Below are 24,774 nucleotides of genomic sequence, written 5' to 3'. Positions count from 1 at the left end.
ATGCTACAAAAGTTGATTTTGTACAGAAGGACATTGACAGAACTGGTTTGTTGAAAGATGAGTATATATACAGAAGGGGAAAAAAGATATTACAACTACAACAAGCTTAACTAAGAGAAGAAAAGGCACAAAAAAAAAAAAAATGACTCTAACTACTAATCAGTAATACAAACTAATTTGCACCACAACCATCTATTCATCCCATGGATTCAGTGAACCGATCAAGATCTCTAGATATCAACTGATTTGATTTGATCTCATGGTCCTGAGCCATGGCCTCCACCAATTCTTTTGGAACCATGCACTTCCCTTCACCATACAGCTTCTCTTGAATGGTTGTAGAACCAAGCAGCACCTGAAGCTGCTGCTCCACCTGCGATGATGCCTTCCAACCCTATACACACACCCCAATACGATATATCAATTTTTTTTTTCATACAAAACCATGCAAAGGAGTATCTTTAAGGTGTTTTCTCTAGTTCTTAATATGAATAAATCTTTCATCATTTACATTATTCTCAAGCAAGAAAAATGATCACTCTGCGACCAACCTTGGGCCTCTGGACTACGACTAGCCCTGGCTATAGACAAAATCAAAAGCGGAACAGCTATAACTAATTCAGATGTGAATACAGTAGTTATTTACCTGAATGGTGCTCAAGAGCCCGAGAATTCCAACTTGGGCCTGCAAGAACTTGACGTATTTGGAGGCAGCTTGAAACATCTCAGCTGTGTTCATCTTGTTTCCCCCAGGGATCAGCTTCCCCAGCTCCTGAGTCTTCTCACTGATCTTCTTTCTTCGCTCCCTCGCTGCCACACTCTGCGCCGACAGGCACCCGCCATTCGTCTTCCTCTCTGCATTGCACACCAGTAGGCCAACCGCCGGCGGAGGGACCGCGAACTCCGATAAGAATCTTGGCGCCTGAAAACGAGCCATCGTCGGCGCGGCAGCTGCTGCTCCATTGTAGGACTTGGCCTCAAGCATGAGATCAGAAGGGTGGTATAGATCACTACAGCTCCTCGGTCGCTTGGGGCATTGGTACAGGTCCAGCTCGTTGCGGGGTGCGCAATGGTCGTCGGGTGGGATGGAGAGCAAGGAGGGAGCGGAGAGAGAGGGGTGGTTGAAGGAAGTGAGCGAGTAGGGGTCGGTCTCGGCATAGAATTGATCATCAGGTGGATCAAAAAGCGAGTCAATGGGGAGGCACGAAGCCTCAAGAGGATCGCAGAAGAAACCAAGGAGCGCGTCGGCTACTTCAGATTGGTGCTCATGAAATGGGGCCATTTCCGGACCTGGATGGTCCAGTGATTCCCAATTGGAGTGGAAGCTCAACGCCATGAAGTGACAGTAGAGCCTGACAGCTTTAATGGGTAAAAAAAATGGAACAATCATTAGCATAATAGTGACTTAGGGACAAGTTAAGGTAACAAGATTGCACCCATCTTCATAGAAACTAATCATCAATCATATGCTCGTAAGAAGCATTCTTTTGTAATCAAAACCAAATAAAACTCAAGTGGTTTACTCTTTGTAAGGTAAAAATGTTCCAAAAAAAAAAACGAAAACAACACCAAGTAATGGAAAAATAAGGGAAAACAGAGGCGACTGCTAAATATGACATTTCATCATATAGACTTAACTGTTATTAGAGAAACCATAGCAGATGTAACTATTTATTATTTCAAACTTTCGATGGATTAAAATAAGCATAAATCAAAGTGTTTTCTGTCGCGTGGTCGAAGATTTTCGTAAGAATTACATGCAGGGTTTCCACTTGCTAGTAATTAATATAAAGAGGTACAGAGATCATATACATCGAAATTCTCCACAGCCTTACCGGTGTAACTTCTCCAGGGTCATTTTGGGACTTCCCACGGTGCAATAATAATTACTGACAGAAGGCAGTGTAGATAGACAGCCACACGTCTACCTCTATAGCAGGACGTTCCAAGCGCCCTTCCCATCCTACTCTCTCTCTCTCTCTCACTCATTGCCTTCCCCCTGCTTCTTCTTCTTCTTCTTCTTCTTCTTCTCTCTCGTGAGCTCTCCACCTTAGAAGCAGGGGGGGAACAGAGCACCCCATGCTTTCCCGGGTTAACGGCATCGTCTGGATGGAGGACGGCGTCCTGCGCCGACGAGGACGCCGCCTCCTGGCCGCGGCCCAACCCCGGTCGAGCCGACGGCGCCACCGAGAACAAGGACGAGGTGGGCCTCGCCGACTTCAAGTCCTTGCTCGGCGCCGCCACCACCGACCCCGGCGCCAGTGCATAATCTTAAAGGCGAGCCATTTGAGTAGTAGAATGATGAAATTTTCTCAGTACGATTTCCTCTAGCTAAACAGAATCAGTGCAGAACAATGCAGAATCGTGTTATAAACCTTCCTCTCCCTCTATAGCTTAAATCACTCCGAAAGTTTCCACATGACCGCAGAAACATAGCAGCCGGTGTTTTTCTTCTTAAACATGGAAGAACAGAGAGATGGAGATGGGAAGAAAAGGAGTTGCGAGTTGCCAGCGAAGGGAAGGAGGAGCACGGCAATGGATACATACATACTTGCAGGAGAACCATACACAAATGCTAAGCAAACACAAAAGAAACAGAGTAAAAGCAAGCACGTATATAGTTTAGTAGACGTAGGAGTAGAAAAGAGAGCATGAAGAGGGGACATAACAGAGAGAATTGGAGACATACCTGCAAGGAAGATACGGTCCAAGTCGGCTATAGATGTCGTCAAAGGATTCTCGACAGAGAGAATCTCTCTACCACCGTGATCAAATCTGGGGCTCTATCCAAGCGGCCGGGAATATTACGGAGAGGAAAAAGAAAGGGAGGTATGTGGATTTTTTCCCCTACTTTTCCGTTAACAACCTCCTATCTCTCCGCCTCCCCCTTCTCCCTCTCATTAACCGCCCACTCCGCCACCTCCCTTATAACCGCCGCCCCTCTCTCTCTCTCTCTCTAGGTGTATTGATCTTAATTATCACCTAATGGTAAGAACATTAAAAAAAAAAAAAAACTTGGTGAAAATTTGTTAGTATTGTAAATCATCCTAAGCTAATGACATTATTAGAATTAGAAATCTACGAAAGAACCCAAGAATAAGAAGAAAGAGATTTTGAGATCCTGGCCTTTCTTTGAGAACCAAATCGCCGCAATCAAGCCCCTTGGTGAATGAGACTAAGTAGTGCCTACTGTTAAATTGATAACTGAATATGTTAGCCTTTTCTATTTAATGATGATTAAAAGCTTAATTTTTCTACGATTATGACAGAAATCTCGTAGATAAATAATCCATTATCTACTCTCTGCTCTTTAAAAAGCTTGTAATATACTATTTATTGTAAGCAAAGGAAAGAGACAAAATCATTGGTTGAACTGGAGAGCATGTTTTGTCACAATCTTATCCAAAAATTAGGTGATAGGTGTCTTTTTAGAAATAAAAAAAAAAAGATAATTCTACAACTGGATTAGAAAAAAAATAAAAGCTAATAATATTTTAGAATAAAAAAACAAAAGAAAAAAAATCTCTATTTCATAGTCAAGTGAAATAGAAATTCTACATTATTTGATCCTTAGTAGCTTGCTTACTGCATTTGAAGGACACTGACAAAACCAGTGAAATTCATCAAATGTTTGAGGTTCATTAATACAATCTTAAGAGAATGTGTACGCGAGCGAGCGAGAGAGGCGAAGGTTAATGAGAGGGAGAAGGGGGAGGCTGAGAGATAGGAGGTTGTTAACGGAAAAATAGAGGAAAAGGAATCCACATACCTCAGATTAATATATTAAATAACACCGACGCACTATATCCTCCTGTCCATTTATTGCAAACGTTAATCCGAACCGTTCACATTTCCGTTGGCGTGTCCCAAGCCGCGTGCCCTTTCTTTTTCCTCTCCCGTAATATTCCCGGCCGCTTTGAAAGAGCCCCAGATTTGATCACGGTGGTAGAGAGATTCTCTCTGTCGAGATTCTCTCTGTTCTGTCTCCTCTTCTTCCTCTCTTTTCCACTCCTACGTCTACTAAACTATGTACGTGCTTGCTTTTGCTCTGTTTCTTCTGTGTTTGCTTTGCATTTGTTTATGGATCTCCTGCAAGTATGTATGTATCCATTGCCGTGCTCCTCCTCTGTCCCCTTGCTGGCAACTCGCAACTCCTTTTCTTCCCGTCTCCACCCCTCTGTTCTTTCCTGTTTGTAAAGAAAAACACCCGCTACCATGTTTCTGTGGTCATGTGGAAACTTTAGAAGTGATTTAAGTTATATAGAGAGAGGAAGGTTTATAACATGAGATCCTGAATTATCCATCTCCGTTGTTCTGCACTGATTCTGTTCATCATTCTACTACTCAAATGGCTCACCTTTAAGATTATGCACTGCTACTAATAAATTTGCTAAATGGACTACTGTCCAATTATGATGTAAATGATCTCTGTACCTATTTATATTATTTACTAGCAACTGGAAACGCTGCATGTAATTCTTACGAATAACAGTTATATTCTTATTTTAATCAATCAAAAGATTAAAATAATAAATAACTACATCTGCTATGGCTTCTCTAATAACAGTTAAGTCTATATGAGGCATCAGTCTACATGTGATGAACTGTCATAGTCGAGTGCCCGCGGGCCGTTCAGATTTGGAGGTGTGCACGGATTTCCTATGACCCGGGGCAGAGGTGGTCGTCCATTGCCGAGTTCCTTCGCTTCCTGAAGATCCCGGGAGGAGGGTCCGGGGTGGAGGAGAGAGGGACTTGCATTGCATATCTGGCTTACCACTCCTGGTTAGACAGGAATGCACGAGTCTTTGAGGGCCGCAGCTCACCCCCGGGATGGTGGTGACCAGGGCTTTTTTGCATGCAGAGGAGTTCCTGAGTACTGCTGTGAGGCCACCTTCCGGGCTGGCCAGGGACATCTGGGGTACCCCTTCTGCTCTTGTAGCGCCCAGATATATGTTCGTATCCTAGGTACCCCCACCCCCTGGTTTTCTGAAGGTGAACTTCGATGGTAGCATGGCAGCTGATGGGAGAGGTGGAGGTGTAGGCTTCGTCATTCGAGATCATGATGCCAGGCTAGTGGCGTTGGGGGGTCGGTGGTGTGTGCTGAGCTCCGAGCCGCCTGGGAGGGTATATCTTATGCGAGACAGATACTGGGTGCAGACCAGATCATTCTTGAAGGCGACTCGGCCACTGTGATTGACTGGGTCAGGGGCCGAGGTCGTGCAGGTGAGGGTAGACCGTTGCTTCTGGACATTCGCAGTCTTCTGCAGGCGTGTGAAACCTATCAGGCTACACACGTCTACAGGGAAGCGAATTGTGCAGTTGATTGGGTCGCTTCCTATGCGGCTCACCATTCTGGAGGTTTTATTTTGAGGGAGTCCGACACAGTGTCGGAGTCTCTTTTAGCTTTATTTGTTTCAGATTTTGCCGGCCGTATCCACACCCGTAGGGTGTGAGCCGCCATTGTGCCAAAAAAAAAAAAAAAAATATTTAGCAGTCGTCTCTGTTTTCCCTTATTTTTCCATTACTTGGTGTTTTTAAGTAAGCCTAGCTTGAACAGGTAGTAGCTATTATATTTTAAGATTTTCCTGGCAGGAACATTTACTTGGGAGTTAAGAATATAGTAGTTGTGTTGGTTTTCCTGCAGCATCTAGCAATGGCAATTGATGCTGGATCTTGCTGACAGAAACAGGAGCATCCATGTACTAAAAAAAATTTTAGCTTCTTGTTTCACTGCAGTTTCTTATTCCAGTATTTTGTGTGCCAATAAAATGTTCTGTAGTTAGCTATGATAGATCACTTCGTTCCATCTACCTGCAACCACGCAGTGAAGTTACATGGTGCCTGTTCTTTTTCTTCGGTTCATGTATTTCGTTAACTTGGTTACTATACAATTGCCCACAACTGCTCCTCCTTTACATTGATATTGGCAGGCCATTGGACTGGCAGGTACTAAAAAATCTATCAGACTAGATCTTACACATCATGGTTCATGCGTTGAGAAAGCAAGAGTTGGACCATTTGGATTGAAACTATTTGACTCTGCTGTTTCTGTTTCTTCTGGACTTGAGTGAGTGTTCATCTTGTGTTTCCGTGTCTATCCTGTTTGCATGCACCAATCATCCCTTTGCATCATGACTATGATTGGCTTGGTTGTGTGGTAACGAACATCATCAGGTGCTATTTTCTTGACCTATATGTATTGATACATTATTTGCTTGGAAGTGCATAATAGATCTGATGACTCAGTTTTGATCAGGTCAGGAACTTGGGTATTGGAATTTCTTGATTTTGGTGGTGAAATGAGACGAGATGTCTGGCATGCTTTTATTAGTGAGGTCATTTCATTGTATGATTTCATTGCGTTATGAAGAGCATAAGAATTCCATATCACAAAACAATTAAATCTGTAATAGCTTGAGATCTGAATCCAAAGAGAAGAACATTCTGAATAATCACTGAGCAAGCAATCAAACGAAAAATTTGGAAGATGAAAATTTTGAATGGGAATCATAGCAGCATTTCATTGCTGCTGCTGCTGCTGCTGTCATGAATATTATTCTTCTTTCACTATGTACAAGATCTAAATCACAACATTACGAATATCATGGTCATTTAGATGTCCACTGAACTGTAGGAATGCATGTTATAGTCTGAAACTCTCCTCAATGATGTCCAACAAACCACAGCTTCTGCAGCAAACTGCACAATGTCACAACACAAAGTTGTATGATTTCATGGTTATGGGAAGTGCAGCATTATTTATTATCTTTTTAAAGAGAGAGAGTTTGAGGAATTACTCTCTATCCAAGAATTAAATCTGGAACATTTTGTTGCTGAGTGCTGGCTGAGCTTCGAGCCCCTTGGGAGGCTACGATTTGGGCTGCGGCATGGCTCGAAAGCGATTGCCTCACTGTTATCCATTGGATCGAGAAAGCCATGAAACCGGCACGGTCTATCGTTCTTCTACGGGCTACGGGACATGGTAATTTCGGCTTCACGTTTCCCCTCGCGGACGCAGCGTCCGCGGCGCTATTTGTAGTTTCTTGAGAAAGCGTTGTACCCAAACCGCTCGGGGACTGGTTGAACGCTGACCGGATGAGCTACGTACTTTGGCGCTTAATATAATATATGACGAAGGAAGGTCCATGAAGCAGCTTAATATAATATGAAGCTACCGGGGAGTCAAATCTTCGCATGTAAATGCATATTTACAGTGACAAAAAAGGATGATATTTTTGTTTTTATCCTTTTTTTTTTAAATTTGGCATCATTTTTATATCAGCATTTTGGAGACTTATAAGTAATCTTAAAATAAGATTTAAATACTTTTGGATTAATTGTTCGGTTATCTATGAGATCACAAGAAACTAATCACAAAATTTACTTTATGTAAAAAGATTTTATTAAAAACAGAGAAAACCTGTTCACCACAAAGTTACGGAGTTTTAGCCTAACATAACATAACGTAAAGCAACAAAATTTAACCCAGTAAATGTTGGTAACTATGCGATGCTGTCCGTACATATTTCTTTTTTTTTTTTTTTTGGTCAAAACGGCATTTCATAACCAATAATTCAAGATTGAGTACATCCTGCCAGATCAGAAGACAAAAGACAGTGCAGCAAATGGGGAACGGCTGCCAGGCTGGTCCAGATGACCTCCCCGGAATGACGAGCAACATATGAGGCGACCCAGTCTGCAGCTCGGTTCACCTCACGATATACATGACCAATCCGGACAGCTAATAACTCCTGAACTAGTCTGCGTGTATCCCGAATCAAGGGATGACCATCACCATATCTATCCACTCCCCGTATCCAGTCAATCACAGTAGCAGAGTCTCCCTCAATGCATAGTCTGTCGGCCCCCAGCACACACCTCGCGTATCGGATACCCTCCCAGGCAGCTCGTAGCTCTGCCCCAACAACCGTCAATCCTGGCGTGCTCCGACCACCAGCTGCAATCAACCTACCGTACTGGTCCCTGATAACAAAGCCCACTCCTCCAGAAGCTCTATCCATGGCCATACCACCATCAAAATTCATCTTAAGATAACCAGGGGGTGGGGGTACCCAAGAAAGAGAAGCATACCCAGTCGCTGCAGCAGCAAGAGAGGTACCCCAGATATCCCTAGCCAGTAAAGATGAACTCAATGAAGTAATCGAGAAGACCTCCGCCGCCTGTGTCATAGCTCTGTCCACCACAAACCTCGGGGCCGACCCTCGCCCCTCAAACAAGCGTCCATTCCTGTCCAGCCATATATGAAATGCCAAATAAGCAGCCATAATCCCCTGTCGTACTATACTAGGCCTCCTGGTGGAATCCCGCAGAAACTGTAACAAATCCTCCACTAACTCCCACCTCGGAAGTGGGAGCCCAGATAAGCTGCTCCAGATCTGTACAGCCCTAGGGCACAGAAGTAAGACATGGTGAATAGTCTCCTCGGTCTCCGGGCAAACCTCACAATACTGTGTCATCCTCAGACCGCGCCTAACCAGAACACTCCTAGTCGGAAGGCAGCCCCAAGCCACCTTCCAAAGGAAGAGCGCTACTCGAGGATGCAGCCTCAACCTCCATATCCAACCCACATCCATCTGCCTGTGAGGCGTCGTGTCGATCCGAGCAAGAAGATCCCTGGCACGGACTCCCGATCTGCCCGTCGGCTCCCAAATCAGTCTATCCGGCTCCCCCCGCGATGGAACAGGTAATGCCATGACTCTCGCCGCTAACTGCTCTCCAAAAACCTCCCGTATCAAGCCCTCGTGCCATCGTCCCTCTCCGGGATAAATCAGATCACATACCCTAAACCCCTGCAACCGCTCTGCATCCACCATCGTCGGCATCTGACTAATAGGAAACTCCGTCACCCAGCTGTCCTCGAGTACATCAATGGATCGACCATCACCCACCGCCCATCTGATCGCCGACAGCACCATCGGACCTCTGGCACAAATCTCCCTCCAAATAGGGGACGAGTGGCGCCCAGCACGGGTGCCAATAAACAGTCTCCCATATTTGGCCCTCATCAAGGAGGACCACATACTATCGGGCTCCAATAGAAATCTGGCTGCATGCCGCATCGCCAATGCCTCCTGTCTCAAAATCAAAGAAGTCACGCCCAAGCCCCCCTGCCTAATCGGCTGGCACACCACCTCCCACGCCATCAGATGAATGCCACCCCTGTCACCCCGCCTGCCCCATATAAAGTCTCTGATAAGCCTCTCAAATGATCTCAATAACGCCACTGGGAGTATGGAGCTAGACATGAGGTAAATCGGAATGGAGCTCAAAACTGTCCGTGCCAAGGTAACCCTACCCATCATAGATAAAGTATGTGTCTGCCAACCCTCCAACCTGTGTCTGAAGCTGGTCTCTAGTGAAAGACAATCACCTCTGCGTAGTCGTCGACCCGTAATCGGAACTCCCAAGTATCTCAGGCCACTGTCCTGCTGCCTAACCCCCAAAATCACCAAAATAGCTGCCTTCACTTGTGGTTTGATCTTCGGGCTAAAGTGTATCGTTGTCTTAGCAAGATTGACTCGTTGTCCAGAAGCAGCACAATAATCAGAAACAATAGATCTAATCACCTGAGCAGCCTGCCTGGTCGCCTGGGCCAGGAGTAAACAATCATCAGCAAATAATAGATGGGATATCGGCCTGGTCCCCCGTACCGGTCTATATGCCTCCAGCCGCTGAGAGTCCGAGGCACTCCGCAAAGCCCTAGAGAGAGAGTCAGCACACATAATGAAGAGTAAGGGAGATAGAGGACATCCCTGGCGAAGACCAACAGAGGACTCGAAGAAGTAGGAAGGGGTCCCATTTACCAATATAGCAAAGGAAGGGCCCCTCACACATCCCATAACCCATCTAATCCATGTCTCATGGAAACCAAAGCTCTGTAGGGAATGCTGAACAAAGTCCCAACTCAATCTGTCATATGCCCGCTCCATGTCAAGTTTGATCCCCATTAAACTTCCCCGTCTAGGAGCCCTACCAAGATCATGCATAAACTCCTGGGCAATGAGCACATTATCAGTAATGCTCCGCCCGGCGACAAAAGCTCCCTGCTCTGGGCTAATGAGCCTGGGTAGTATGTCTCTCAATCTCACAGCTAAGATCTTAGCCGTTGCCTTATACAAAGTGGAGCACAAACTGATGGGGCGAAAGTGGCCCGGCTCGGTAGGGTCCTGTCTCTTGGGGATCAAGGCAATAAAAGTTCTCTGCCAATCAGATGACATCGCCGCCGTACGGAAGAACTGCTGGATAGCCTCAATCACATCCTGCCCAACTAGCATCCAATATCTACGAAAAAATACCGGAGGAAAACCATCCGGGCCGGGTGCCTTGTCCCCCGCAAGGGACCATACTGCCTCCTGAATCTCCCTCCCCGTAACCGGCCTAATCAACACCGAAGACTCCTCCGCCGAGACCCCCACCGAAGGCAGGGGTAGGTCTGTGGAAATCCCACTCCCTGTCTGCTCAGTCCACCTAGCTCTGAAGAACTGCTCCACCACCCGTATAATCCTGTCCGGCTCCTCTGTCAACTGTCCATCCTCTCCCCTGATGACCCTGATCCTGTTCCTCTGCCTCCTGACTAGTGTAGATCGATGAAAGAATTTAGTATTTCGATCCCCTTCTAAAATCCATTGAACTTTTGATTTCTGCCTCCAGAATATCTCTTGTTGACGAAGAAGAGAATCATGCAAAGATAGAAGAGATCTGAGCTCTGTCATCTCCCCTGCCAATAACCCTCCCCTCAGTACCTCCTGAGACTGTAGTCTAGTGATAGCCTCCTCGATTTCCTCTATCCTTCTGAAAATGTTCCCAACCTCATCCCTATTCCACCTCATCAATCGTCTCCTTGTCAGCTCCAACCTCCGAGAAACTCGATACATCGCGTCACCCCTCACCGGCATACCCCATGCCTCACTCACTACCTCCCAAGACCGGGGATAACAACACCAAAACTTCTCAAATATGAAAGGACAACGAAGTGGAATAGGGATCTCCGTACTCACCAATATAGGGCTGTGATCCGAGGCAATCCTCGGCAAATGCTTGACCCGAAACTCTGGAAATTCCTGAATCCATTCAGCTGTAGCAAAAGCTCTGTCTAGTCTCTCCCAAACCCGAGCCGAGCCCTGTTGGTTATTGCACCATGTATACCTTGGCCCCACAAAACCCAAATCAATCAATCCATTCCCAGAAATGAACTCTTGAAACTCCCTCACCTTCCTATTGTAACTGAAATTCTTCCCCCCCATTTTCTCCTGTGGATCATCAATGCAATTAAAATCACCTGCTATCAGCACTGGTGCTCCCTGATCAACCACCCTGGATGCCTCCTCCCACAATGTCCTCCGGACCCTGAAGTCAGTGCTAGCGTAAACTGCTGCAAATATCCATGGCCGTCTACCCCCCTCAGATATCACCATGATGACTTCTTGATTACACATGTTGAAGATGTCCAAATTGCCAAAATTTAGTCTCCAAGTAACTATTATTCCACCCGATAGCCCAATGGAATCCACTGCATAAAAACCCCAAGATCTCGGCACTGCTCTCCTAGCCTTCTGTAAACTACTACCGGACAAACGGGTCTCAAGCAAGACACATATGTCTGGACTATGCTGCTGAACTAATCTACGGAAAGCCGGAGCAAAGGAAGGTTTCCCTGCCCCCCTGCAGTTCCATAGTATGATCTTCATAAATCACTCAAGATGACGGCACAGCCCTCTTCCTTGGAGCTGTTCCCATTGCTAGCTGAAGAGCCTACATCGCAACTCACCTTCTCTGAACTTTTCTGCACAGAGGCCATCACCTGGAGCAGCAGCTGAACATGGCTAGCATCCCCCTGCACACTGTTCCTTTGTGCCATCCGGCACGCCTCAGCCACAGTAGCAGACCCCTTCACAGTGGCCGATAGCTCCTTTGCCACCAGCTTGCCAGCCTTGCCTCCCGTTGCCTTAGTCTGCGCCGCCACACCCTCCATCTCCGGCGACGGCGAGCCTCCCTCAGCCGACGGAGACGACGAGTCTTCCGCGGACACGAGCCGAGAAGTCCCGCCCGGCCGAGATTCTTCACCCTGGCGTCCTCCCCCAACTGCCAGCCCTGTGCTGGGTGTCCGGCCAGACTCCGGCGAAGAAGGTGGGGGGGAGCTCCGACATCGCCGGCGACCCTTGCCTTCGAATCTCCGCTGCCCCTCTGCCGGAAGTTCCAAGCCGTCGGATCTGTTAAGATACAGATCATCCAACACCATCAGACCAGAGGTCGGGCTCCTCACCCGTTTGAATGAGCTCGGATCCGCACCCTTTAACCCAGGTGTATCAGACTGGACCCCGTCGACCAAATGCGAGCTGACTCCAGCCCCATCCCGAGTCGGGCTCTGGCTAACCCGCTCCGGATGCTGCCCCCTCTCCTGCTCACCAGATGGCTGGACCGCATCACGAGCCCGGACATGGTTGGTGCGACTCGACTCAGCCTGAAAAGAAGCAGCCCCGCCGGGTCGACCCGCTCCGCCGGACGGAACCACCGAGGGAGCACCCGCATAGGATTTCCCGGATGCTTTTCGGCGGGCAAGTTTTGATGGAGTCTGCCAGCCGTCTCGATCCTCCGAGCAACTAGCAGCACCTTTTCCCTTCACCGCCGCTCTCATCTCCGAGCTCGCCGGTATCGCCGCTGAAGTCGACCCTCCACCAGACTCAGGACTCTTCTTCGGTCGGTTCCCTGCTTGCACCGGACGAGGGGGGCGAATTCTGTGTGTGACCAACCAAGGGCCATAAGGCATCGCCCCGGTTGTGCCCTTCCCCTTTCCCTTAACCTCCCGTACATATTTCTGCTGCTCCGTTACCCCTTGTTCAGGCTTAATTACTACCTGTAGTTTCCTCTCCAACGAGAGGACAGCGGTGGTAGCCGACTCCGTCGGCCACCGCCGCGGCGGCCGCGTCAACAACCTTTCCGAACCTATGAACCCGGAGGAGCAACTTTCCGGCGGCGGCTAGAAACTGCACCGCCTGCCGCGGCCTCAAAATCCCCACGACGCCTTTGATCGTCTCCATCCTCAGCTGGTCCGCCCTCTCCAGCACCCGTTTCATCGCCTCCTTCGCTCCCACCAACCCCTCCTCCATCGCCGCCACCTCTCGCCCGCTCTCCGTGATCTCATGCGAGATCTCCACCATCTGTGGCCACGCGACCAACTCCTGAGCCTTGGCCTCCTCCTCCGATATCTTTCTTTCGGTCTTTATGGTCTTCCTCTGGAGCCGATCCACTTGCTCGAGCTGGAGGGCCGAGAGCCTAGTCAGGTCCTGGACCCGGAGTACACCCTGGACGAGGCATCGCTCGATCCGGCGACCGAGCTCGGAGTAGAGGAGTTGGAAGGCGGCGCTGGGCCGCCAGCCGCCGGCCCAGAGGAAGAGCTTCTCGGTGGAGGAGGCCCAGGCGGTGGAGAAGATGGTTAACACGTCGCGCCGTGCCGACGCCAACTTGGCGCGGTAGTAGTACTCGTAGTGCCCCAGCACCATCTCTACTAGAGACCGGAGCTGGTGCTCGTCGTCGTTGGCGTCGTCATGAGGGTGGTGCCGCGTGTCGAGGGAGGGCTCGTCGGCGGCGAGGAGGGCTCGGAGGTCGCGGTCGAGCTGACCAAGCCAGCAGTCGAAGAAGTGGGCAAAGATCTCCTGCTCGGCCGCTTGAGAAGCCATCGTAATAGAAGTGTAGGATTAGTACGTAGCAGCAAACGTCGTCGGAGGAATACTCGATCGGACATGTATGGCCTCTATAGGGCTTCTCCTTCGGGACTTTATATGGAGATAAGGATGGGAAGGGCGGCGCCCCGTGATATGCTTTAGGGGGGACATGGGATATGGATTGGCCTAGGCGATTGGGGCCGAATCTATGGTCCTCCATCAGGTTGGAAGGCGGATTTCGGCGTGGCACTGGTTGGACGCCATCTGGTAGCGGTGGTTCGCGCGTCATGGCGCAGACGAGACTTGAAAATATTCGTTTGTGTGTTGTTTATTTGGATCCGGCACCGGCCCTCTGCGACGATGGACACGTTGCTCAAGTCGGCGCCCTGCAGGACGCGGTTTCGCTGACCTAGGTGTCACGCTCCAACAAAAGATCCTGTGCAGGTACTAAATTTGTCGAACCCGAAAACTTCTTCTACTAATAGAATTATAAATTATATAATTAAAAATTAAAAAATATAGTTAAAAAATAAAAAAATAGTTAGGGTATTTTTATTTTTTTAGAATATATTTTTTTTGCCGATATACACTATCTGGCCAAAGAATACATACCAAGTAAATTAGTCATCTAGTAAGTCAATATATATCTTTAGATAAATTGATACATAATTTTCAGTGCATGGTATACTAATATACAGTACACGATCGGATAATATACACTTAGTAAATTAGTTATCTAGCAATTTAATACATATTTTCAAGCAAATTGATACATAATTTTCAAAATATTATATTTATCGGTACACATTATATGGTTCAATGGTACATATTCATCGACTTTCTGATATATACTACAAGCTTATTTGATACACGCCCAGTAGTGATCTAATACAATCTTCAAATAAATCGATACATAGTTTTCAAAATATGCTTTTTACCAGTATACACTAAATAGTCAGTTGATAGATACTAAGAAAATTAGCCATCTAGTAAGCTAATTCACATCTTTAGATAAATAGATATATAGTTTCTAAAATATGATATTCACCGATGTACAATACACGATTAGTTGATACATGTTAGTGTGGTCCCTCCTAATATAGGAGCTACCTCATTTAAATTTAAAATAAAAACGAGATAAGAAGGAACCGGCGGCTTGGATGAGTAAATTGCCAGGAAACCAGAGAGTGCATGGCTCTTTGTTAAACAGAAGAGAGAAAAAAATAGAGAAGAAGAAGAGATAGAAAAGGTGCTGCTTTGTGAGATGATTGGATGGTTGATTGTATCTAGATTTGGCTGAAATTTCAGTATATTGTTTCCGACATTGAGAGCTACAAATTGAACGATTTGGATCTTTAAAAAGCCTTCTCTATTGATTATTTCAAGCATCAATACTTGGTGAGATCTATTCTATATTTTGTTATTTATTGTTGAAATTCGCCTTATTGGTGATGAATGTTTTTGTTGTGGAAGCTAAGATTAAATCTTGTTGATGTTTGTGCAGCCTCTAGTTGAACTAAAGAGGATCTATTGTAATCCCAATATTTTAAATAATAAAAGTTTTTGGCTAGACTAGGTCCCATAGTTTTTTTCTTCACATATAAGGATTTTTCTACATTAAAAATTATGTTGTAGAGAAAAAAAAATTGTGGCATCATTATTCCTTGGTTGCAATTTTTTTCCAACAATACATACTTAGCAAAATTAGTCATCTAGTAACTCAGTATACATATCCAAGCTAATTGATAAATAATTTTTAAAACATCATGTTTATCAATACATATTATATAGTTAAATGATATACACTCATCAAATTTCTAGTACATAATACAAGTTTCTTTGATACATACCACCAGTGATTTGATACACACATCTAAATAAATCGATACATAGTTTTCAAAACATGCCTTTTACCGGTACACACTACATGGCCAGATGATACTTACCAAAAAAATTAGTCATCTAGCAAGTTAATACACATCTTTAAGTAAATCGATATATAGTTTCTAAAATATAGTGTTCATTAGTATATGATACATGGTCAAGTAATATATACTTAGCAAATTAGTCATCTAGCAACCCAATACATACCTCCAAGTAAAGTGATACATACTTTCCAAAATATCATGTTCGTCAATCCACAAATATGGTTAAATGATATATACTCGTCTACTTTTTGATACATACTACAAGATTTTTTGATACACACCTAGCAGTGATCTAATACACACCTCCAAGTAAATCAATATATAATTTTCAAAATATATTTCTTACCGGTACACACTATATGGCTAGATGATACACAACAAGTAAATTAAGCCATCTAGTATGCCAATACACATCTTTAGATAAATCGATGTACAGTTTTTACAATATGATGTTTATCAGTACGAGTACATAATGCACAATTTTTTAGCTTTCTCTAACATAAGGAATGATATGTACATCATTCCTTAGATTTTAGAAACTCTTTGGTGCAAAGTCTTGAGAAAGAGAGAGATTTGGAGGAGAGAGAGACTTTGAAAGGAGGAGAAAGACCTCACGGACAAAAAAGACGCTTTGACGAGGAAGAGAATGGATGGAGAGGCTTGATGAGAAAGAAAGAGGATGTTATGTGCGACTTTCTTTCCTTCTTTTTTTTATATATATTTATTACGGAACCGACGACTCTGCTAGTAAGAGAAGTTCCTGGCTTTTGGGCTTTTGCTTTAAGATGGGCACTAGGAAAAATATGGAGAGTCCATCCCATATTTCCTTCTCTACTGCCTGCCTCATATGATTTTTGTTTGTCAGTGTTCAGTGAGCTAGGAAAAGATGAAGCTTCGGATTGGCCATGGAGGCTAGAATCTGCTTATCTGAGTTATTTCTCAGTAAAAATATATTTTATCCAAACCAAGCCAATCCAGAACTGACTTGTTGAGTTCACTTATTGGAGACAGCAACCTGACTTGCTAAAGATTTCAATCAAGACTCCAAATCCATCATGGGATGAGGGTATACATAGAAATTAAATTTTATTAAAAAATATTCAAGCTTCTGAAAAATTGATATGAACATTAGATATTGATCCGAAGATTCATAATTTAGACTAGGAAATAGTGATGGACTGGGATGGACCGGCTTGTAAAGTCTCGAAAACGCCAACTTGAAACTGCCAAATCATGATCTTCGGCAACATTCCCTGTTCCCCGAGGTAGAATTTCCTTGGGCCCCACTCATCCCTTCCATTTATACATAGTGCCAAGGAGTCCTCCAAGACGAAGCTATATGATAATGACAAGTGTTTTTATTTTTAGTCGGTTCTTGCTGCTTTCCATTTGGCCTTAAATTCCATTCTTCAAAGGGAAAAGGAAAGGATTTTTTTCCAAAATTAAAGATATTGCCGGTCATATGATTTTCTTTCACTTTATTCCACATGCATCAAATCCATCTTAGTGCATGAAGAGGTGAGCTTCACTGCTTTTATGGTTTTATTTCCTTAGCAAAAATTAAAAAAATAAAAATAGATTCTCTCTCCCCATGGCATCAACTCGGCAAAAAGTCTCACCTTTTAGGCGGATCATCAATGCATGTCAATTTAAGGAGCCTTAATTGTTATCTTTGAGAATCCTATTCTCCAGCACGCAATTGGATGGGCAGGTTCACTATCAATTCATATAAAAAGATCACTTTAATATTTTTTTTTGATTATTTTTCTTAGATTTTCACTATGTAAAGAGCATCCTTAAATATTTTTTCTTCTAATTTTTCTAATTTGTCTTAAATTGTTTTTAGTCCTTTCTACCTGGCCATGTGGAGCTAATTGAGTGATTCACTCCATGTGCACGGTATGGTTGTTGTTGGGATGGAATTTGGCTACATGGATGAGTAGTCTTCTTATTTTAATCCAAAAGAAGATGGATAAGTCATCTTAAAAAAAACTCATTGGATACATCACCCATGTGCACCTGTTGTCGAAGAAGACGCGAATAAAAGGATGAATGTTCGAGATCATTTCGATGTTTAAAATAATAAAACTTGCTGGAGAAGGAACCAAAAAATATTTTTTTTGATGAAAATGAGAAGAAACCATAGTCATCACTGCTCCCATCTTAAGGTGGCTATTAGCATGAGGCTAAAGCTTGGATATAGTTTTAGTTTGAGGCATTGAGAACATCCCAAGAAGACAATTAGGGGGAACTTTGATGGTAACCCCACCAAATCTCGTGCAAGGCATGAATCCTTATTATATATTTGAGTGATCGAAAAAAAATGACTTTCTCGTCAATGACATGAAAGATAATATAGAAATTCACCACCAAACATTAGTTCAAACATCCTATATATAAATTTTTGGTTCCATGAGTAATGTGGCTTAGCCCGCTCAAACAAACATGCTGCAAAGCACAAGAAAGTTATTATTAAATTTATTTGCTTTACTAAATTCATCCTGAAGATTTTAGAATTAAATGATTACCTGGCATGATAACAGAGCTAGGTAAAATTATCAAATATCGATCCTCACGTAAGAAGGGACGTCAAGTCAGACTGTTGTCTCATTTCATATATTAACCTAAGCAATTATGTGATGCATGCTTTCGAAAAACTATTTTATTGAAAGTTTGATCAGAGATGACTTCATGTTGTTACCGAAGCAGGCTGGCATCATGCTCATGCAAGATGTTTTTTTTTCTCTCTCCGAAATCTTCCTCGCATTACCCAGTGTGTACTCGATCTCAGAAAAGTCCGGACGGCGAATCACTTTTCATGTAAATTAATCCGATGCTGCGATTGAAGGGTTGGCTAAATTCCCTCCCTGGGTTGCCGTCAATCATTACGCTGCCGACCGGAATCAGATTCCCATTCATGTCATCCACTAAGAAAATATCAGAGATCGAGCTGGCGCCCCAAACTCGGAGCTATAAACCGGCATTGATACTGAAGGAATTCTGCTGGTAGAAGTCCAGCAATAGCCTATGGGGAGCTACAAGCACTGCCTCTTCTTCACACAGAAGTTCCGGCGGAGCGAAGCGGCGCCGCCGCCGGACGTGAAGGCGGCCTTCGAGGCCTACACCGATGGCGGCAACCACATGGGGCCCGACGATCTCCTCTGCTTCCTCGCCGAGGCCCAGGGCGAGGCCGGCGCCACCCTCGCCGACGCTAAGCTGATCGTTGACCGGGTCCGGCATGTCCACTGCCTCCACCACCGCCTCGGCCGCCCACTCCTCACGCTGGAGGACTTCCACAGCCACTACCTCTTCTCCGACGAGCTCAACCCACCCATCCGGACACAGGTCCGTTTCCTACGCGCGAACCCAGAACATAACATGGTAGACACGGCATAGCGCTATGCCGCTAATAAATACATCATCATGCAAAAATTGCTTACAATGAAAAGAAAGGTTGGTTTCTGATTACATAATATGTTCATCATGCAAAAATTTCTTATAATGAAATGAAAGATTGGTTTCTGAGAACATAATATGTGCCTTAATTTGCCCCATATCCTGGTCGGATATATCTCGTGCAATCTTAACTAAGATTGCAAAGAATCTGCACTCCTAATTCATGCATACAAATAGTTTACTTTCCATGTAGCCAAGGGACTAGCATATAACTCGTGAAAAGTAGTGCAGCACGCAGAAAATGGCCAAATATCGAGCGGCCAGAGCAGCATTATGTGAGCGCAAGAAATATTTTGCATTCACCAATTGGTGTCTCAAAGCATTTTCTACGTATTCCACACAAATGGAGAGCAAAATTTTTATTTCATAGCTAAGTTAAATTATGGTACTTTTATATGGACCACCCATGGACTTACAGTAATACTTTAGTTGTAAAGTGATGAACATAACTTAGACCATCATACAATATCTGATATTTTCCTCCAAAACTATTTCTCATGGGAGCTGCGAACCTTATGTTAATTTGCTTTTTTTTTATATCTCTTAAAGTAAAAATAGTTGTTTGAATAAGAGTTGTTCTTTTATTATTTATTTTTTGGTACTAACATGGGGCGTTTCAAAATAATTTTTTATTCCAGGTTCGCCAAGATATGACTGCTCCATTGTCTCATTATTACATGTACACAGGCCATAATTCATATTTGACCGGAAACCAGCTTAATAGCAAGTGCAGTGATGTCCCAATCATAGAAGCGTTGCAGAGAGGTGTCAGAGTAATTGAGCTGGATTTGTGGCCAAATTCTGCAAAAGATAATGTTAAAGTTTTCCATGGAAGGTATTTCCAGTTCTATCAAAATCTTTATTGATGGTATTGTTGTGATGCTCAATATTACTTGTTATTGAGATTGTGGATTCTGCATAAAATGTGCAACCTAGCTGTCTCGAGCAACAGATATTCGCCACCTTAGAAGTAGTTGATGATGTTGTAAGAGAATTTTGAAAATCCTATCTATCTATCTGTCTGTCTATCTATCTATCTATCCATCCATCTATAGTTAATTTCAATATCCACTTGATGATAGTTTTGTTCTTCAACAGTGGGCACAATATTAGCATTATTAACTAGGGATGCTCGCTATGCTGTTTTCTCCAAGACACTGCTAACAAGGTTAATTTCCTAGAAATCATAATTTGAAACAAGGCCTGAAAAAGTGCTCTTTGTATGCCGATTAGGCCTTTTCTTTCTGCTACCAACTATAGAATCAGCTGATTACATATATCTTTAATTTAAAGCCTTTAAATTTTACTCTTTCCTTCATGTTGCAACTACCCTTAGTAGCTTACTTACTGCATTTGAAGGACACTGACAAAACCAGTGAAACTCCTCAAATGTTTGAGGTCCATTAAAGAGTATGCTTTTTGTGCATCGGAGTACCCTGTTGTGATAACTTTAGAGGACCACCTCACCCCAGATCTTCAGGATAAAGTAGCTGAGGTGAGTATGCTTTTCTACATTTGAATTTATAGTTCTCTGGATCCTTAATTTTAAGTGCAGTATTCGTTTTTTTTCAGATGATCACTGGAACATTTGGAGACATGCTTTATTACCCCCAGACAGAAACTCTTGAGGATTTTCCTTCTCCAGATGCTCTTAAGAAGATGATCATTATTTCAAGTAAACCACCTAAGGAGAACAACTCTCAAAAGGGAAAGGTAACATCTGATGATGGAACAACGGCACAGGAGTTTGCAGAACAAAAACCTGAACTCGAATATGATGATAAGGTGCACATATATTTTTTTCTTTCATGTTATGATGTATCTTGTATTTATAGGATACCGATTTGAGCAGTTGCTAAGAAAATGTATAAAATGAAGATCAACACCGATTGTATGGCACAAAAAGCTTTGCTACATTAACAACTTCCTATATCAAACTTAGTTTAGTCACTTTGGGAAGGAAAGCATTGTCGGCTATAGTCACTTGTTCTAGTTTCGGTTATCGTGCTATAGACTGGCTAATAGCATCGTAAGATCTTAACACAGAGAACCGTAAACCAACACCGCTTCTGCATTGTGGGCCCTTGTGCTCGGTCTCTTGGCCTGGGTGCTGAGGCCCACTTCGGGAGCCTGAATTTTTTGATATGTCCATACATGTATAAATTTTGCTCATCCTAGAGCTTTATATTCAGAACTTAGATATGACGCATTGACACTGATCACCATTGAATGCCATCAATCTCTGGCAGAATGATCACGAACGGAACAATCATGATCAGGAGGAAGATACTGATGGTGAAGACTTCTTCCAGCAGAATTCAGCACCTCGATACAGACTACTTATCACTATTCATGCTCAGAAACCTAAAGGTCGGTTAAGAGAGTCGCTAAAGCTGGATCATGACAAAGTAAGGCGGCTTAGCTTGAGCGAGCAGGAGTTTGGAAAGGCAGCAGTATCCCATAGAGCTGACGTAGTAAGGTAATATTTACATTCTTAATGAATATCAGTCTTTTTTAGACTAAATATGTGGTTTGGTAGGTCATAAGGGATAGTTTCCTTGGATGTCAGAACAAAGCTCACCCATTTGTCATGGCGATTCCAAGTTAATTCTGTAACCACCTGCAGATGTTCTATTTTATTTTCTAGATGAGTCAAATTAGTGTTTTTTTAATTTATGCTGTGTAGCAGAAGCTGCAGAAAGGAGACTAGCCTGACACATTCTTGTCCTCTTTAATCTGACTGAGAATTGTTCTGCTTGGCATCATAGGTTCACTCAGAAGAATTTGATCAGGATATACCCGAAAGGTACACGTATTACCTCTTCTAACTACAAACCTTTGCTTGGGTGGCAGCATGGTGCACAGATGGTTGCATTTAACATGCAGGTTAGCTTCCATGCTCAACAAGTGAGCTGATAATTTGCTATGATCAGTTACGCTCGCATAACTCATGATCTTTCTTTTATATTTAACAAAAACATCAGTGTTGGAATTTCAGATGGGTAAATTGATGAGAACTAGAGATCCTTGCTATGTGAAATATTCAGCAAACTTTTGATTTAAAATAAGAAACAACATTATAGTTGTTGTGAGACTTATCAAATTTTCTGCTAAGATTGAGGCTTATATAAGGTTTATATACATATATTAACAACAAAATGGTGGTTACAGACATCCCTTGCAGACTTTGTTAGCCCCATCTTTTTCCTTGACAGAAAAAAGAAAAATCCCTTGCAGACTTTCTTTATGCTGATTCATTGTTTTCAAACACGAGCAGGACACCTTTGGATGACGGTACCAAATACTACATGGTAAAAGTTCGGGCAGCTTGTAAATTTAATTGGTTAAAACAAGCAATTATGCAAATGTTAAGCATCTTCACTTGCAAACTACATCTTACCATACCGAATGAGCAAATTCTTCAACTATTGGGTGTCTGATATTTGTTGCCTCTCTCTCTCTCTCTCTAGATTTTGGTCTGTCAAATTGCTGGCTGCTTGTTAAGATGGGCATTATTTATTTTTCTTTACCCTCATCATAGATCAATAATTAGTGATAATTAGAATACCTCTTAGAATAAGTTTTTTTTCTGTTTTTCATATTATGTTTGATGAGATAGAACACCGCCGACTGCCGACTTGGAATTATGAAGGGAAAACTTGGAGAGTAATGTTCATAAATAATATGAGCGGAAAAGATAGTGTACAGCAATCAGGGTTTTACAAATAAAATCACACAAAATACTCAACAAACTGATTTCTTTATTATATTTTTCCACTTTAATCCTAAATCATCACAAAAAATGCTAAAAATTAGAAAAATTCCTATAGAAACCAGAAGAAATTCATACACAAGATTATCACATGAATTTCAAATACAAGAACACATGAATAAAATTGTTATTGTTGATTTCTAAACAAAAAAAAAAAAGTTAAGTTGCCATTTTTGTCCAAACTCAATTCCCCTAGCACAGATAATCCCATATGTCATTTTCTTATTAATCTATATATTGAGGATTTCCACAAATTGGCACTTCATGACTGATTAGTTTGTCTGTCTTCCCCTTTGATAGGGATATGGAAGATCTCTTTGGCTGATGCATGGATTTTTCAGAGCCAATGGTGGTTGTGGTTATGTAAAAAAGCCTGATTTCTTGCTAGAGGCCAATCCAAATGGTCAGGTATTTGATCCCAAAGCAAGATTACCTGTGAAGAAAACCTTAAAGGTCGGTCATTTGTGAATTATATATGCATCTATCCTCCTTTTGCCAAGTTTCCTAGATTCATATGCTCATAACAGGTTAAAGTATATATGGGAGACGGATGGCGCTTGGATTTTAAGCATCTGCATTTTGATCCCTATTCCCCTCCGGATTTCTATATGAAGGTCAGAATTTAAAACCATAGTCTCCACCCTGCTTTCTGTGCTCATCTTTAACTAGGACCTTGCATGCCACAGTTACTAATATGATGTGCAATCTTGTTGATATATAACATGGGAAGCAACTTGTGTTTCAATTTCCAGGTAGGGATAGCTGGAGTGCCAGCTGATTCAATGCAGAAGAGGACGAGAACGATATTTGATGATTGGACACCAGTATGGGATGAGGAATTTGGTTTCCCATTAACTGTTCCAGAACTGGCTTTGCTGAGTTTCGAAGTCCATAAGTTTAACATGCCCCAGAATGACTTCGGCGGACAGACCTGCCTGCCTGTATTAGAATTGAGGCCGGGGGTCCGAGCCGTGCCGCTCTACGACCGCAAGGGAGTAAAGCTAAATTCTGCAAAGTTGCTCGTGCGTTTCGAGTTTGTCTGAGACTGTAGCGGAGCTTTGTTGTCTGCTGGACTTCCCCTAACCATGAAATTATACCACTTTGCGTTATAACATTGTGCAGTTTGCTGCAGAAGCTGTGGTTTGTTGGACATCATTGAGGAGGGTTCCAGACTATAACATGCATTCCTACAGTTCAGTGGACATCTAAATGACTATGATATTCGTAATTTTGTGATTTAGATCTTGTACATGGTGAAAGAAGAATAATACTCATGACAGCAGCAGCAACAATGAAATGCTGCAATGATTCCCATTCAAAATTTTTATCTTCCAAATCTTTTGTTTCCCCTTCTTTTGTGGTGATTGCTTGATTGCTTGCTCGGTGATTATTCAGAACGTTCTACTCTTTGGATTCAGATCTCAAGCTATTACAGATTAATTGTTTTGTGAGATGGCATTCTTATGCTCTTCATAACGCATGGAGAACATCAAGCCAAGAATATAAAAAACCTTAGGTATTAGGTTCGGACACCGTGATCAATAACTACTGTATTTTAAAAAGGAAAATTCATAACACCAACTCTTTCTGATTTGTAGGCTTTACATTTTGTTGGCAGTTGCCAATGAAAGTCTTAAGAAATATTGCTTAAATATGACATTTGTTATACCTTTTTATCATCTCACCCAATGTCGTTGGCATATTTTTCTGGTTTTTTAACTAGGAGTGGAAGAAACCTTGTGGAAATCATGCCATATTAGTGCAGAATGTCCTGTTTTCAAGACCAATTCCCATTAACGGGACCAGCTACATGGTGTCAAGTTAATGATCCCATCCTTGAGAGACGGCCATCCGGCCATCTCCCACATATCACAGGAGCGGAGAATCGAGCGTTGGCTGACAAACGGCAGCACCAGCTTTTAGGATCAGCACATTA

At 43.3% G+C, this 24,774-nt stretch overlaps 3 protein-coding genes across 3 annotated transcripts; 1 reads left to right on the top strand and 2 right to left on the bottom strand.

Annotated features, from left to right (window-relative positions):
- Nucleotides 1-196: 196 nt before the first annotated feature.
- Nucleotides 197-1,551, bottom strand: LOC103718923 (transcription factor bHLH52-like). The gene is made up of 2 exons (XM_008807940.4): nt 647-1,551; nt 197-394 (listed from the first exon to the last, which is right to left on the bottom strand). The coding sequence occupies exons 1-2, from the start codon at nt 1,394-1,396 to the stop codon at nt 197-199; spliced, it is 948 nt and encodes a 315-aa protein (XP_008806162.3). The 5' UTR covers nt 1,397-1,551.
- An 11,312-nt stretch (nt 1,552-12,863) lies between these two features.
- LOC103718906 (protein DOG1-like 4) lies at nt 12,864-14,130 on the bottom strand. Its single transcript, XM_008807918.4, has one exon. The coding sequence runs from the start codon at nt 13,695-13,697 to the stop codon at nt 12,864-12,866; it is 834 nt and encodes a 277-aa protein (XP_008806140.1). The 5' UTR covers nt 13,698-14,130.
- A 4,473-nt stretch (nt 14,131-18,603) lies between these two features.
- Nucleotides 18,604-24,174, top strand: LOC103718899 (phosphoinositide phospholipase C 4-like). Its single transcript, XM_026809247.4, has 9 exons — nt 18,604-18,955; nt 19,705-19,901; nt 20,426-20,561; nt 20,639-20,851; nt 21,316-21,545; nt 21,835-21,952; nt 23,139-23,291; nt 23,366-23,452; nt 23,591-24,174. Exons 1-9 carry the CDS (start codon nt 18,638-18,640, stop codon nt 23,879-23,881), a joined length of 1,743 nt encoding a protein of 580 aa, XP_026665048.3. The 5' UTR covers nt 18,604-18,637; the 3' UTR covers nt 23,882-24,174.
- Nucleotides 24,175-24,774: the final 600 nt, after the last annotated feature.

This window comes from Phoenix dactylifera, chromosome 8 (genome assembly GCF_051530095.1).
Source record: "Phoenix dactylifera cultivar Ajwa chromosome 8, Ajwa_hap1_PhDact_Kaust_v1.1, whole genome shotgun sequence".
In the NCBI taxonomy this organism is placed as follows: domain Eukaryota; kingdom Viridiplantae; phylum Streptophyta; class Magnoliopsida; order Arecales; family Arecaceae; genus Phoenix; species Phoenix dactylifera.
This window is presented reverse-complemented; position numbering and strand designations above follow the sequence as displayed.

What these genes read in the sequence shown, in the direction of transcription:
- LOC103718923 (XM_008807940.4), bottom strand. Translation starts at nt 1,396, where the DNA reads ATGCTAATGATTGTTCCATTTTTTTTACCCATTAAAGCTGTCAGGCTC. An exon ending in GGCTCTTGAGCACCATTCAG is followed by an intron (nt 395 to 646) that starts GTAAATAACTAC and finishes GTGTGTGTATAG; the next exon opens with GGTTGGAAGGCATCATCGCA.
- LOC103718899 (XM_026809247.4), top strand. Translation starts at nt 18,638, where the DNA reads ATGGGGAGCTACAAGCACTGCCTCTTCTTCACACAGAAGTTCCGGCGG. An exon ending in GTTAAAGTTTTCCATGGAAG is followed by an intron (nt 19,902 to 20,425) that starts GTATTTCCAGTT and finishes CTGCATTTGAAG; the next exon opens with GACACTGACAAAACCAGTGA. An exon ending in TGGTTGCATTTAACATGCAG is followed by an intron (nt 21,953 to 23,138) that starts GTTAGCTTCCAT and finishes CCCCTTTGATAG; the next exon opens with GGATATGGAAGATCTCTTTG.
- LOC103718906 (XM_008807918.4), bottom strand. Translation starts at nt 13,697, where the DNA reads ATGGCTTCTCAAGCGGCCGAGCAGGAGATCTTTGCCCACTTCTTCGAC.